At 48.5% G+C, this 14,448-nt stretch overlaps 2 protein-coding genes across 2 annotated transcripts in view; one reads left to right on the forward strand and one right to left on the reverse strand.

The window, feature by feature from the left end:
• The window catches only part of RIPOR3 (RIPOR family member 3), a 42,457-nt gene extending 39,575 nt beyond the window's left edge, over positions 1-2,882 (forward strand). Inside the window, exons 20-22 of the mRNA XM_031059109.1 lie at positions 139-329; positions 1,087-1,177; positions 1,951-2,882. Of these exons, the coding sequence (XP_030914969.1) occupies positions 139-329; positions 1,087-1,177; positions 1,951-2,048 (380 nt within the window). The 3' untranslated portion in view covers positions 2,049-2,882. The remainder of the gene's footprint in view (positions 1-138; positions 330-1,086; positions 1,178-1,950) is intronic.
• Positions 2,883-3,346: 464 nt separating this feature from the next.
• On the reverse strand, positions 3,347-14,104 carry PTPN1 (protein tyrosine phosphatase non-receptor type 1). Its single transcript, XM_005423642.2, has 8 exons — positions 14,014-14,104; positions 12,181-12,281; positions 10,846-10,944; positions 9,128-9,265; positions 8,492-8,701; positions 7,880-8,041; positions 7,033-7,268; positions 3,347-6,511 (listed from the first exon to the last, which is right to left on the reverse strand). The coding sequence occupies exons 2-8, from the start codon at positions 12,214-12,216 to the stop codon at positions 6,307-6,309; spliced, it is 1,086 nt and encodes a 361-aa protein (XP_005423699.1). The 5' UTR covers positions 12,217-12,281; positions 14,014-14,104; the 3' UTR covers positions 3,347-6,306.
• Between the last annotated feature and the right edge of the window lie 344 nt (positions 14,105-14,448).

Raw genomic sequence — 14,448 nt, forward strand, 5'->3', positions numbered from 1 at the left:
GGCAGCCTCCGGGCCCGGGTGAGTGCGGGGACACCGCGGGGACACCGCGGGGACAGCGGGGATTGGGGCACAGTGAAGACTTTGGGGCGGCACCGCTTTCCCGGCCGTGTTCTCGCCGGGACCGAGCCGCTAAGGCAGCGGTGCTCCAGTGCCTACCTTGGTTCATTTCACGGGTAACCCCGCTCCTGTCACCTGGGTCGGGTATTCATTTGACTTTGTGTTTTATTTGCTGTGTTGTGCCCCAGGCTGTGCTGTTTTACACGGACGCTCTATCCGGCTGTGACACGAGGCTGCAGCAGGCTGCGTGTCTGGCTCTGAAGAACCTCAGGGTGAGCGCTCGGGCCCTGCCCCAGGGCCGGGATCAGCGTGCTGGGCAGGGGTTACTGCAGCCTGCCACGGCTCCAGGCTGGGAATGCCACCATTGCCAGGGCTGCGGGAGCGCCTGGCCTGCCAGGCACAGCACGGGGAATGAGAGATGTCAGTGATGCTCCGTGCTGAAGGGCAGTGTCCCACTGGGGACATCCAGCACGAGCATAAACCAGCAACATTTCTGTATCAGTCAGTTCTAAGCATTTAGCTGCAGAAACCTGAAGTTAAATCAGGGGGTATTTTAAACAAAAGCTCACTACAGAAAATAAAAGTAATATTTGCATTGCTATTATAAGAAACAGCACAGATTTAAACCTTCCCAAGAGCCCCAAGCTGTAATAGGTTTGCACACAAGCAGGGAACCAGTGTCTGCAAACAGGTACTGGCACAACAGCAAATCGGGGTCGATCTGCAAAGCACCAGCTGGGATTAACCCTTTCAGCCCTTGTTGGCTGGTACTGATTTAATGGTCCCACCACCATGACCTGTACCCTGGAACTTTTACACTTTCTGATGCCCTGAAACAGGAGAGAAGGGAACAGAGATGAGATCATATCAGGAAATGTAACTGCAACCCAGTATGCTGGGGAAAGAGAAAGGTCCTGGTGGGATTTGGATGTGACAGGAGATGGGAGTTTGTATCTGTGTTTGCTTTGTAGCAAACGTCCACCAAACTGCTGGAAAGCTGCTTAGGCAAATTCTTCTTTTTTCCAACAGGCTGTGGAGAGCATTGAGCAGGTTGCCCACCTGTGCCAGTCTGAAACAGAGGAAGTCAGGAATGCAGCCAGGGAAACCACACTGTCCTTTGGTAAGGCTTTTTGTACAGCTTTAAAATGGTCTGAAAGAGGGATGTGAAACAGTGCAGGACCAGGAGGGGCCTCAAGTACAGCCTGAACACATCCACGACAACAGAAATATTTCATGAACAGCTGTTTCATACCATGAAGATAAACTTTACATCACACATAACAGCCAAGGGCCCCTGATGAAATTTATAGAACCAGACCAAGGAGATCCTGAAGGATTAAGTGCTTTAGGAACCACTGAACTTTTTGAGAAGGTTGTAGATAAGGACTGACAGTTTGATGCTGGTTCATTACCTGTTACTTCACTGAAATCCAAGTGACAAATGATTGACATGGAGGGGACCTGGTAAAATGTCAGTGCTCCCCACCTTCTCCTGCCCTGCATTTGTGCTTTTCCTGGGGGCTCAACAGCTGGAATGCTGCCAGAGCATGGCCAGGTCATGCAGAGACACTGACTTCCATGTTCTGCTCTTCCAGAGCCCACTTTGAGCCAGGCTCAGTTCTGGCATCTCCAGCCCTGCCCCACAGAACACTCAGGCCCACGTGAGGCAGGTTTTCCAGCTGTGACACCCCAAACTGTTACTCATGGAAATCATTGCAGGAGGCCTGATTTTCCATGGTGGCTTCCAGCAGGTTTTGGAGAACTATTCCCTGAGGGATGTGTTTGTCACCCTTGAGTCCTTCCTTCCTTCCAAGCAAGGCTGGCAGGAGTGTCCCCAGAGGGTTCCTGGGGTGCCCTGCCTGTCCCTCAGCAGGGGCTGTTTTCTCTCCCCAGGGGAACGGGGCCGACAAGCCTTTGAGAAGATGGACAGGATCTGCTGTGAGCTGAGAGAAACTGCTCAGGAGGCCGAGATTGAAATCACAGTGTTTTAGTGGTGGAATGGGAGAGCTGGATCCTGCTGTCCTCACAGCCCCACGAGTACCTGAGGGTTTGGTTTTGTCTGGTTTCCTTCTGTTCTGTCTTGTCCCTGCCATCTCCTATTTCTAAAGGGGACAGTTTGTCATCTCCATGATGCAGCCTGCAATGTCTTTTCTCTGTCTCTCAGCGCATGATGAAATGCCGAGTGCTGGACAGTTGAAAACTGGGATCTCTCAGAATGTGGATCCAGGTCTTAACTGGAGTTCAAATCTCCATCTTGCAGGAATTAGCTGCCCCTGCTCCAACTCTGTCCAATAGGATCTGTTTTCCCAGGAAGTGACTTATTGATTTGGCATTCTCCAAGGAGAGAAATGCTCACTGTCCCAGACCAGCTGCCCTGTCAGTAGCACAAATCCAGCACCACTGCTTGCTGGTTTCCTTTGCTGGGGCCATTTAGCTGCAGAAGGAGAAGCTGGCACTCCTGAGTCCCTGTGCACTTGCTGCAGCTCAGGCCAGGGCCAGCAGGGCCAGGCAGGCTCTGGAAGAGCTGTGTGTGCTCACTGCAGGGCACCTGCCATGTGCAGCTCTGACTGAGGGAGGGACAGGTTTGTTCCTTTAAAACTCTGCATTCAGTCACAGACCAAGACTTCTCCTCCTCATCCCCCGGCCCTGGCTGGCAGGGTGCCCATGGGGAGCAGCCTGGCTTCAGGTGCAATACTTGAAAGGGGGTTGGGATTGTGTGTACATATTTATATATATATATATATACACATAAAACTTTTCTATTTGGTATTTATTTGTTGGATTTCATACTGTTTTCTAAAGTTCTAATAAACCACTTGAGACAAGTTCCTGGGAGTGTTTTCTACTGCTGTGCAGCCCTGGGGACAGGTAAGAGGCACTAAATGCCCAAGGGCCAGGGCCCTGATCTGCCCTGTCCTGCTCCACTTTGGTGAACTCTCCCTCCAGTTGTAGGTTTCCCTAAAAATATAAACCAAAGGTAAGTACTGGGATTCAAACTCCAGGATGTGCAGCATCAGCTCCTGCACAAACCAACCAGGGTGCTTGAGTTCCTGCACTTCTTACCCTTAAACTTTAACTGTTCAACGTGAAAGACCAGAAGAGAGAAATCGAGGTGGCAGGGAGGGATGGGGATCTCTAATCTTTCACTGGAGCTCTACCTCCAGGAAGTTCTTACAGCAACTTTTAAATCCCTTTACTCTACAACCTTACCCCCCCCAGCCCTCCTGTGCACGTGGGTCAGACAGGAGCCCATGGATCCAGCCCTGAAGCAATAACACATTCAAGTGAGTTACTTAAAAAAAGAGTTTTATTGTTACAACTAAAATGAGAACTGAAAACTTGTATGGGAGATTGAAAAACTGTACAGTTGTACTCTAACCTGGGAGGCCCAGCAGCGGCTTACACAAAAGACAAGATACCTGAAACTGTATTATACCAAAACATTCAGCTTTTTTGTTGAGTTTTTACATTTTTTTTATAAAAGTTTATTCTATGGCAATCTGTAAAAAAGAAAGACCTGATGAGTAAATATTTGCTTAAGGCAGATAGCAGAGCAGCTCACTAACTTTCTAACGAGTCTAACATGGATGTTTGTCCATTTCCAAGAACAGGTTACCCAACACCCCACTGTGCTACGGTATATACACCCCCCAACTACCACAGACAGTACAGGACAGCAAACAAAATGGGCACAGCTCAGCATGGCCAGCCCTGCCCACACCTCCCTGGGCTCTAGGCACACTCACTGTGTCCCAGACAGGGTCAGAGCTGGGCCTGGAACACAGGAAAGAAGCAGGCACCAAGAGGATGCTCAAAGCTCTTCTGTCATCTGCAGGAACTTTGGGTAGAATCATTTCAATTGAATAACTCTGTGTTCAAAGGAAGGAGCCTTTCTTTTCCTGCCATACCCAGCATTTAAAATATTCCCTCTTGGGAAGGCGGCCGGAGGTGAGGCGGGTTTGTTTCTCTCCCCAGGTGTCCCAGGGCCAGGGGAGGTGTGGAAGGGCTGCCTGAGCTCTCTGGAATGTCTGTACTACACTCACTCAGCTGAAAGGAACATGCTACCACCGGGCACACGGAGCACACGGGATCCCACGGGAAGTCATGCCAAGGATTAGGCGAGTACACGGGCTCTGATAAACACCAACGGTCCAGTGCTGAACAGAGACACTCAGCAACACCCTCTGAACCACAGCCACTAAGGATCAGGTCATGCAAATATCATTTGGGCACATCAGGAAGCAGGAATATAAGTTCTGTCACCTTTCAAGCAGGTGGTGTTTCATCGGGACACCGCAGACTTCACATGCACTTGAATACAAAGGGGTACAAATGGTGCCTCAGGGCAGGGGCCTGCCCACGCTGCAGAGAACGGTGGGGACAAAGCAATCACAGAATGTATCTTAAATACACAGATGAGCCATTATATATTACCATTTTTCTATACTCATTTTTCCTGTTTCCAATAATATAACTAAATATTGACTGATTACAACATTCCTCCTTTCAAGTACTGGTGTGACCAACAGTCTCACAGGTAAAGGATTGAGTCCCAGTACTACCTGAGGATTTATTATTGTACTCTTGAAAAGCCCTTGATGCAAGCTTAACAAAACACAGAATAGAGTAACTCCCACCCCCACCCGCCCCCTCACCTACTCACCCACTGAAGAAGAGCTACACCTACAGCCAGCTTGGCAAAAATAAATACGGAGCGGAGGGGCTCCCCTGGGCTCCTCCACAGCGAGGGCTGCACTGAGGGTGGTTAAGTGCTATAGAGCTAGAAAGACTTTAGAAATAAAACAAATCAGTAACACTGCTGCAGAGCAGCTGTCAAGGGGCAGCTCAATCACTACAGCTCCCAGGAGTGACTTTGCTCCTGTCCTCTGCACCATGACACAAGCAAAGAACTCTTTGCTATTACTGTTGAAACTATTAATAATTTGGTATTACCCCGAGGAACAGCACTGGCTGCTTGGTGCAACGCTGCCTCCAGTGCCAGTCCTCCCCACACACGCAGCCCTCCCCTAGCAGCACTCAGCCCCTGAGCCCCGGCTGCTGTGGGAGCCCAGGGGGCTGAGCTGTGGCTGCCAGAGCCAGGACTGGGCTCCCTGCTTGCAGCAAAGCAGGACACACCAGCACTGCCATCTCAGCCAAGGGGCTGCTCGGAGCCCAGCTCGGCTCTGCTGGCCTGCTCCTGGCCAAGGGACGCTGCCCCAGCAGGGGCTGCTCTGGCTCTCCCCAGTGCCTCCCTGCTCAGAGCCACGCTGGGCCTGAGGGAGCAGCTGCAGAGTGAAACTGCATTTTACATTCCAAATGCTGAGGTTTAAGGACTGGTCCTTCCACGGGCCATGGGCATGGCCCCACTGCTGGTGGACATGGTTTGGTTGAATTTCCCTTTCCTGTTTCTCTCCCTCCCCTCGACCTCTCCCAACCCAGAATATAAAAGTAAAAACAGCTTTAGAAAGGATGGTGCAATGTAAAGAGGCATATGTGCAAGTAGAGTGCAACAAAAGTCAATGAGGAGATACACTTAGTAAAGAAAAAAAAAAAGAAAAAAAAAAATCAAAGAGCTGGACGTGTTGGGATACCCTGAGCAAATGCAGAAGCCTGGTTCTATCAACACAAGTAAAACAATCAGCTCTTTAAGAACAGTTATGCCAAGATTAAATATATCAATACCACAGGCACTGCCCACAACTCAGTCTTTAAAGATGAAGCAAATTTAAAAAAAGACAAAAAACAAGCCAAAAACCAACCACAAACACACCTCCCCTTCCAAAAGTTTACATTCTTCAGGTATGTGGGTTTCTTTTTCTTTTTTTGGGAACTTGTCAATGTAAGTCATGTATTTGGTTACAACACTTGGAGAGTACAAGCAAGTTTCACTTGTGCCTAGTTTTTCTGAAACAAAAGAAAATGAACTGGCTTTTTAAAAAAGGCTAAAAACAACAATGTGTTGTAATTCTATTATTTAGTTAAAAAAAAAAAAGAAAACAAAAAAGGAAAACAGACTATTTGGCATTTTCTCTGCTTACTCCTGAATATTTCAAGGCCCTGAGATTACAATATTATGTTCTTGGGACCACAGGGCTGGATAAAACCCTAGTGCATCAATTCTCTCATGAAGCCCTACCCAAAGTTCTGGCCTTTCCCCTAAATCTACCTGCTCTGAGCCAAGGCTGCCCTGCCTGGAGGGGCTCAGCAGAGCCGAGCGCGGCGAGCCGCGAGCGGCGCTCCTGCCGCTGCTCAGTGGAAACACACCCTGTAGCAGAGGTAAGCTCCTGCCGTCAGGAACGTGAACATGCAGATGTTCACTAGGAAGGGCTTCCAAGTGGCCACCACGCTCTCATCCTCCTCCTCCGAGTTCTCCTTCACGGACTCCTCCTTGCGGGCCGAGAGCCGCGCGTTGTCCCCAACCGGTCTCCTCCGGGCTTCAGTGTCGTGACTAGTGCTGAGGACAGAGGGAGGGACGTTCAGGGCTGGGTGGGAATGAATATTCCATGCTGGACTGGCCATGGAGGAGAGAAGCCATGCAGGTGCTCCAAGGACAGGGAACACCACAAAGCTGGAAAGCTCTTGGAGCTGCAGCAGCCACCAAAGCACAGCCGGTCTCCAGTTAGGAGACATCTGGCTGCTCAGCAGAGGTTTAGGGAGAGCTTGGGAGGATTCTGTGCCCTTTAAAGAAGAAGCTTTAACCACCACCTGCTTTCACTGCTTATCACAAATCTGCACCAAGACAGGCAGTGAAGGAACCCAGCTCACACCCACAGCCGGGTCAGGGGAACACCAAAGTTCTAAACTCGAGCACCTGCCCAGAAAGCCAGGAAGGGACAGAATGTGGCTGCTCGCTCAGCCCTAACCGTCAAAGAGCATCTCAAGGTGGAAGTGAACATCTCCTCCCCTCTGGCACTCCCTGTCCCTCCCTCTGTGCACAGAGCCCAGCTGTCAGGGGGCAGGCAATGGGTGCTTTACCTGTCTGTGCTGGGGGCCGCAGCCGAGCGGGCCCTGCTGTCTGGAGCTGCCTCCTCCACGCTGCTGAGCGAGCTCCTGATCTCCTCCTCCACTGCCTGGGGCTTGCCCAGGAGCTCTGGGTGCTCGTGCATCCTCCCGTTGTGCATCTCTGAGGTTCTCTTCGGGGGCCTGGGAGGCGGGGGGGTGTGCTCAGGGGGTGGCTCCAGGTCTTCGTTGGACAGCTCTTTCCACTGCTCCTTCAGGGAAGGACAAACTCTGTTAAGCTTTTCTCTTTCAAGCTGCTCTAACTTTAAACTTTACCATGGCAGAATCTTTATATTCTACCTTTTAATTAACTCTTACAGTGGCTCTTCATTTGCATTGCAAAAAAAGAAAGAAAAACCAGACACAAGAACTCCAAGTCCAAGCTACATCCACTACACAAAACATATTTGCCATAAAAGCAAGAAATTCCAATCTGCTTCTAAAAACTCAAGCACAAAATAAAATCTATTTTGCTAGAGTTCTGCTTACCATAAAAAACCCTGATGAATTTAATCATGACACTTAAACTTCAGGCATATTAGAAAACTTGTACTGTCTGAAATTCCAGGGGAGGCTGATGCAGCAGCTCCACCCCAGTCACTGTGCAGGAAAGCACTGGAGGCACTTGCTACAAAACAGGTACTTTTGGAAACAAATAAAATACAGCACTATAGGTCGTGACAGATTGTAAAGCAGTGTACCTAAAAACCCCATAATATAAGCATGTTCTGAAGCTGAAGCAAGCACCAAATTTGAAGCTTCTTCCCATCCTGTTCCTCCCACCCACTTGCTGCAGTTCTCTGGAGCTGCCAGGAGCACTCACTTGCACGGAAGCATCTCCCATGATGAATTTTGCCCCTTCAATAACAGCTAGGTAGGAGAAGCGGAGCTGGTCTGCAGTCTGGATGAGCCCCATCCTGTACTTCCTCATCTCCAGGAGAACCTGCTTGACGTCCACGGAAGAAGGATCTTTCCGTTTGTCCATCTGCAGATAGAAATGTGAAACATGTTTTCTGCTCTGAGGAGGTTCACTAGTGACTCATTTTCTGGTAGGGCCTTCATAGCACCCTCCACACTACAGAATGAACAAACTCACACACAACTGCTATCAGCAGCTCATTACTGGGTGTCCAAAAACACTGAGGGGAAAACACTGGGCCTCAGATATGCTGCTTTCCCTGAAGGCAAAGCCTGTCTTTGTGAATCACCCTGAAAACTGGAGACCTCCCTCCCCCAGACTCAGAATGGCCACTTAGGAACCAGACCTGCCTTGGAATGCAGAGTAAAGCAAAGGCAGATGACAGGAACCCTCCCCAGCCCCTGCCCCTCTGCAGCCCCCCGGGCTGCCCTGTGCAGCGAGCAGAGCAGAGCAGAGCAGAGCAGAGCAGAGCAGAGCAGAGCAGAGCAGAGCAGAGGCCCTGCAGAGCACCCTTACCAGCAGCAGACAGGTGTCCACCAGGCAGAAGGTGCCCGACCTGCCGATGCCCGCGCTGCAGTGCACCACGACCGGGCCGTGCCCGGGGCTCAGCGAGCCCGACTCCCGCACCTTGAACAGGAAATTCAGGAACGATGCCGGCGACTCCGGCACCCCGAAGTCGGGCCAGGTGGTGTAGTGAAAGTGCAGAATCTCTCGAGTTTCCTGGGTCTGCAGAAACAGGTTGGGAACTCTTAGTCTGGGTACACCAGTCAGGACTGGGAACAGCTGACTGAATTCCAAAGTTTCACCGGTGTGAGGGAGCTTTTATAGCTGCACAGCCAAGAAACTCATTACAAGGAATGGTCTCTTGTTGTGAAGGGTCCCACTGGGAGCAAAGGGAATTTACTTGTTTCAAGTTTAGTTATTTCAGTACAGTTCAAAAGCTTGTGTCACTCTGGGTATGGCTGAGACATGGAACTGCCTGGAGGGTCCCCAGGAACGTCTCATAAATACCCAAGAGCTCCATTTCCACAACACCTCATGCAGGATCATCAAACCCAGGACAATTCATGACCACCAATTTCCAGCCCTTGTTGGTGAGGAGATGAGTCTCACCCCAAGGAGAACAAGGACTGCATGAGACCCGGTACTCACGGTCAGGTTTTCCAATTCCAGCTGTCGTACTGTGTAGTAGGATTTGATATCTTCAGATATCAAGGTTAGTTTCAAGTTTGTATCTTCAAAAAACATTTCTTTCTCTTCCTTCCGTGGCCAGTACTGCGCACACTTTACCTAAAACCAAGCAGGAGACACATAAATGTCATTACCCACTCCTGACTGAATTGCAATTTTCTAATTAAGGTTTCCCAGAGAGATGAGCTCTGCAGAGACTGCTGCATGCCAGTGACTTTAATGAGCCAACCAAATGGGAAAGCAGCACATTTTCAAGTGTGCAGGAAAAACCTGGAACTAAAATACTCAGCAGCAGCACGAAAAAGAAAGTCTGCACCCAAGCTCCTGACACTGAAATGTGGGATCCTGTGCCTGGGAGAACTGGCCCCTCCTGCTGCCCCTGAGCTCTTCCTCTGCCCTGGGATCAGGGTCACCCCCTGACCCTCCCCTCTCCCAGGCTCTGCACATGGCTCAGGCCTCTTTTGTTAAAGGGCGAACAATGTGGCCAAACCAAAAGTGGCAGAACGATGCTAAACCAAGAGCAGACTCAAGACTAAGGTGATTTCAGACAGCATTTTAATAAACAGAAAACCCCTGCAGCATTTTCTTCATAGGCAGACTGAGAGTGGTTTTGCTCAAACTAATTCTAATTTATTTTAAAAATACATCCCCTTGTTTATCAGGGTATAGAATGCAGTTATAATTCTCTGCACTTTTTGTCTGGATTTGTAAAAGTTATAGCAATTGCCTTTGTGTCTAATTTCTCCACAAATGTGTCTGCAAACAATATTTTGTCGTGCTCTACTCTAAGTCTCCCACTGCTGTTTGCTGAGGAGTGTAAGCACTGCCTAAGGGATCACAGTAATTTGTTTTGTTCAAAACTAGAGCAGTGTAGAGAGGGAGTGCCTCCAGCCCATCCATCTCTCTGGGCAGAGCCATCCCTGCCCTGCTCAAGCCCTGGCTGCCGCCCGCCCAGGAATGGTTGGAAAGGAAGAAACTATTGAAAAATTTGGTTACCGCATCTCTTTTGAAGATTAGATTTCACTTGTAGTACAAAACCCAGCAAAACGCTGAAAAATCCAGACTGCAGTTTATTAAAACACAGCTCATTGCCCAAGAATTTTCCTGATTATTGGGAATGTTTTCCTGATGATGCAAAAGCATGTACCACCCAGTTATCACTGGTGGATACCCAACACCCTCACTGCCCTCCTCCAAAATGTCTTTACACATGATTATCCTTTGTTGTGTACACCAGTGACACTGGAGGGGACAGTGAGCCTCGGGGGGCACACACGATCAGAGCTCAGTGTGTGATGGAGACCGGGAGCCCCAGAGCTTCTCTCTCTGCTGCAAAGCCACTTCACACTGCAGAGCCCTGAGAGGCGCAGTCTGTGCACACTGAGAACAGCTCCAGAGCCCCTGGTGAGCAGCAGAGACTTCCATTCGTGTGCAGTCATGGTGTGTTTTGTTTTATTTTAGCCAAATTCACAAGAAATTAGGCCCCACAATTACAAACCCAGCGATTTTCTGACTGCAGTAGGATCAGTTCACCAAGTATTCAATTCCAGGTACAATTCCTTAGACAAAACTACTTGCAGTCATCCCATCCCATTCTTTGGATTGGTTTTACTAGGGTTTTTTATTACAGAAAACCATAAATGTGATGAACACACAGCTAGAACTGGGTGAGTACTTACGGATCCCTTTTCCATCACTCTGTTCAACATGACAACACCACGGCTTTTCTGTTCCCAAACCATCTCCCAAAAGTGACCACAAGTATTTGGCAAAGGTCCCTGCAGAGACAGAATCGCCAGAAATAAGCATTATTTTCTGTAAATGTCAGGGCATTCTTCCCCAGTAACAGTCCCTGCACAAGGCAGTAGATTTAAACAAGTAACAAGCAACTTCTCATTTAAAACTGTAAAAAAATGCAGTGAGACAGCTTTAAGTTCCATATTATGAATTTACCCATGAAAACAAGGTTAATCTTTTCCTCCCATACATAAGAGGAAGAGAGACACGGTCTCATTGTGAGAACAGAACTGGGAGTGAAAAGTGCTGCATTTTCTTAGGAAAGATATACAAAGGTCATGGGGAAATAAACCCCACTGACTAAAAGCAAAAATAACATCTGTGTCAAACTACTCTGCAATCCCTCATCCTTATTCATGGTACTTGAAAATTACTTGACTGAAACATCCAGAAGACTGAAAGGATGCAAAATCAGTAACAAATTATATGCTTTTCCACAATCTTCACAGATTTGCCTTGGGACTGAATGAAATAGTGATTCCTTTTAAAGGCTATCTATTCCCAAAGCAGATTTCCTTGAAACTTCCTACTTCTGCTATGTTCCTTTGCTATTTGCTACTCTGAAGCTATTGCTCTGAAGCGTGGGTTTGATCCACTCCTGGGCTCAAACAGAACAGCAGGTCCTCAGAAAGAATGGCTGGATTTAAATGAAGCCATTAAATGTGGGTCAGGACAGTAACCAGCATCAGTCAGCTGCACATCTGACTATTCCCCACAGAGCCCACCCCTGTGATCCACCCCCATGCTGAGGCAGGGCAATGGCAGCTGTGCTCAAAGGACCATTTTCACATCGCACACTGCTCTGCCCGTTTCTTCCTGAGAAGATTTATCTCTGTTCTTTAGAAACAGGAAGGAAGAGCTGTCACTTGAAAATATTAATCCCAGTCTACCTTTATCTAAAGCGTGGGAGGAAGGGGTAAAAAAAGAGCCAAGATTAGAGATCAGGACAGTCTCCAGGGAACTGAACATTTAGCACAAACAAGAAGCCTGGCACAGTTGCTGGCTCTCAGAATAAGACAACAGGGCATGTGGGTACTTTTAATTTGTTCTACAGATAGGTGGGGAATTGACAGATTCAGGGAAAAGCAGTGACTTTTATACACACACAGATGTTTGTATGCACTTAAGTAGCTTTACAATAAAGAAAACAAACAGAAAATCCATTAAAAACAACTCCAGCCACCATAATGTTTTTGTTATGCACTGCCAGCAATTACCTGGGTAAGGATGTAGCTCCTTTGGGCCTCTTCCATTTTTATCAAACTAGCATTGATATAGTCATTGTCACCTTGGTTGAGCTTAATTCGACTGTGATCAACTGCAGCACAATTAGAAAACAGAGGTTAATGAGAATGGAACACAGTGCAGGCACATCCCCATCAGCAGGGGGGGTCAAGCAGCTGAGCTGGGCAGTGCAGGGCTCAGCCCAGCAGGGCAGTGCCAGGGAGCACAGCTCCCACTCCACTCCCAGGAACACACTGCAAGGGGGAGGCCCTGGCATCTGAAACCATCCCCACTGCAATCTGCAAACCAGATCACACTGACCTATCCATTCACTTATCAAGTTGCTGGTTTTAAATAAATCTAATTACACAACTGCTTATCTTTTCAGCTTAAACATTCAAATACAGCTTGTTCAAGGTTTGTCTAAACATATATTGGGCAAACAGGACAGAGACCTTTTATTCTTATAGGTATTTAGCTACTGTTCCCAACCTGACCACCCTTTCACGTACAGAAAAAAAATGATCAAAATTCAAGAAATACAGCAAATGTAAATTATTTGCTCTTTTGTTAGTTACTTGCTCAACTTGGGACTAAAGAAATGAAACCACCAACTAAAAAAACTCAATACACACAAGGGTTCCCACATTTTGCAAGAAAGCAAACAGACTGGCAACAGGATTATCTAAAGGCAAGAAGGAATTTGTTACTCACAACCTCAAACATTAGAACTGCTTAGTAAAGCAATTACAGTCAAGCATTACTGTTCTGGTTAACTGCCCAAAGGCTTCAGGAGCTTTAAGCACCAAGGCAGAAGCTCTGTGGCCCAGAGCAGCACTCATCTGCCCTGGCACAGCAGCTGGGCATCTGCCCTGGCACAGCAGCTGGGCATCTGCCCTGGGATCACAGCTGGGCATCTGCCCTGGCACAGCAGCGGGGCATCTGCCCTGGGATCACAGCTGGGCATCTGCCCTGGGACCACAGCTGGGCATCTGCCCTGGCACAGCAGCTGGGCATCTGCCCTGGGACCACAGCTGGGCATCTGGCCTGGGACAGGACTGTTGAGCTCAGGGAGTGCTGCGCCCTGAGGGACACGTGGCCCAGGACTGGCACTGTCCTGAGCAGAGAAGGAGGCAGCTCAGGGACCTCCTGGGAGCTCCCTGCCGTGTCAGACACATTAAATATTATTTCTGGATCCATGCAGTGACTGCAGCCCAAGGCCCTGGATGCCAGCTGTGGGCAGGTGGCACTGGGACTGTCCCTGTCCCTGGGATGGCAGCAGGAGCTGTGTTTGCACAGGACCCGTGTCAGAGAGGCATTTCCCCAGCACAGGGGACACTGCCATTTCAACAACCCAGCTGTGGCCTGGGAGCATCACCTGAGCTCCTGCTCCGCTCCAAGGAGCTCAGCTCTGTCTCTGGCAGAGTTCTGTGCCACCCTGCTCCCAGAGAGGCACTGCTGCCACCTGTGCTGCCTGGCAGGAGGCTCTGCTGGCTGAGAGCTGCACAGGAACCACCCCTGCAACCTCAGAAATGCTACTTCAGCCACCAGTCTTCTCTAGCAGAAGAACTCAAAGGTAAAGCAAGTTTCCTTCTTCAGACTTCTGCTCACACATACAGACTCTGCTGCGCGCTGCTCTTGTATAACTCTAAGGATATAAAAGCATCCTGTGACACCAGTGTCACAAATAAATAAATATAATAACAAAGAGTTGTCCTGGGTGCTTATCCACCTAACAGAATCTTGTCCTTATAATGAACATTTAGCTGGGATAAGTCATTAGAAGTCAATAGTCTTACAAACAATGGAAAAGAAAGTGTACTTACAGGGGCTGACATCTCTGTACCTATTTCTATTTTTGTTTCTGGGATGTTTGGCCACTTTACATGGAAAATCACTGGCTTCATGCCTGATGTCCTGCAACAAAAAAAACCAAACCCGTTATGTATGAATCCATCTAATTTCATACCATTGGCTATTTTAAGGCAAATACCCATCTGACTTCACATCTTCATGTGAGGGAATTCTGGACAGAAAGCACTTTGGGCCTCCAATTAAGAATCGAGTTAAAATTTCTCAGAATGCAACACTAACATTATTTATTAAAATATTATTAGTTTGCATAATAAAGCAGCACAACATTGACCAGACATGATGCCTTTCAGCTCCTGAAGGAGCAGGGTCTCTGCCCCAAAGCACTTCCACATAAACTGCTTTAAGCCCTTGTTTGCAGCATCAGTGAAAATATCAACCCTGCTTCT

This window comes from Geospiza fortis, unplaced genomic scaffold, assembly GCF_000277835.1.
Source record: "Geospiza fortis unplaced genomic scaffold, GeoFor_1.0 scaffold361, whole genome shotgun sequence".
Classification (NCBI taxonomy): domain Eukaryota; kingdom Metazoa; phylum Chordata; class Aves; order Passeriformes; family Thraupidae; genus Geospiza; species Geospiza fortis.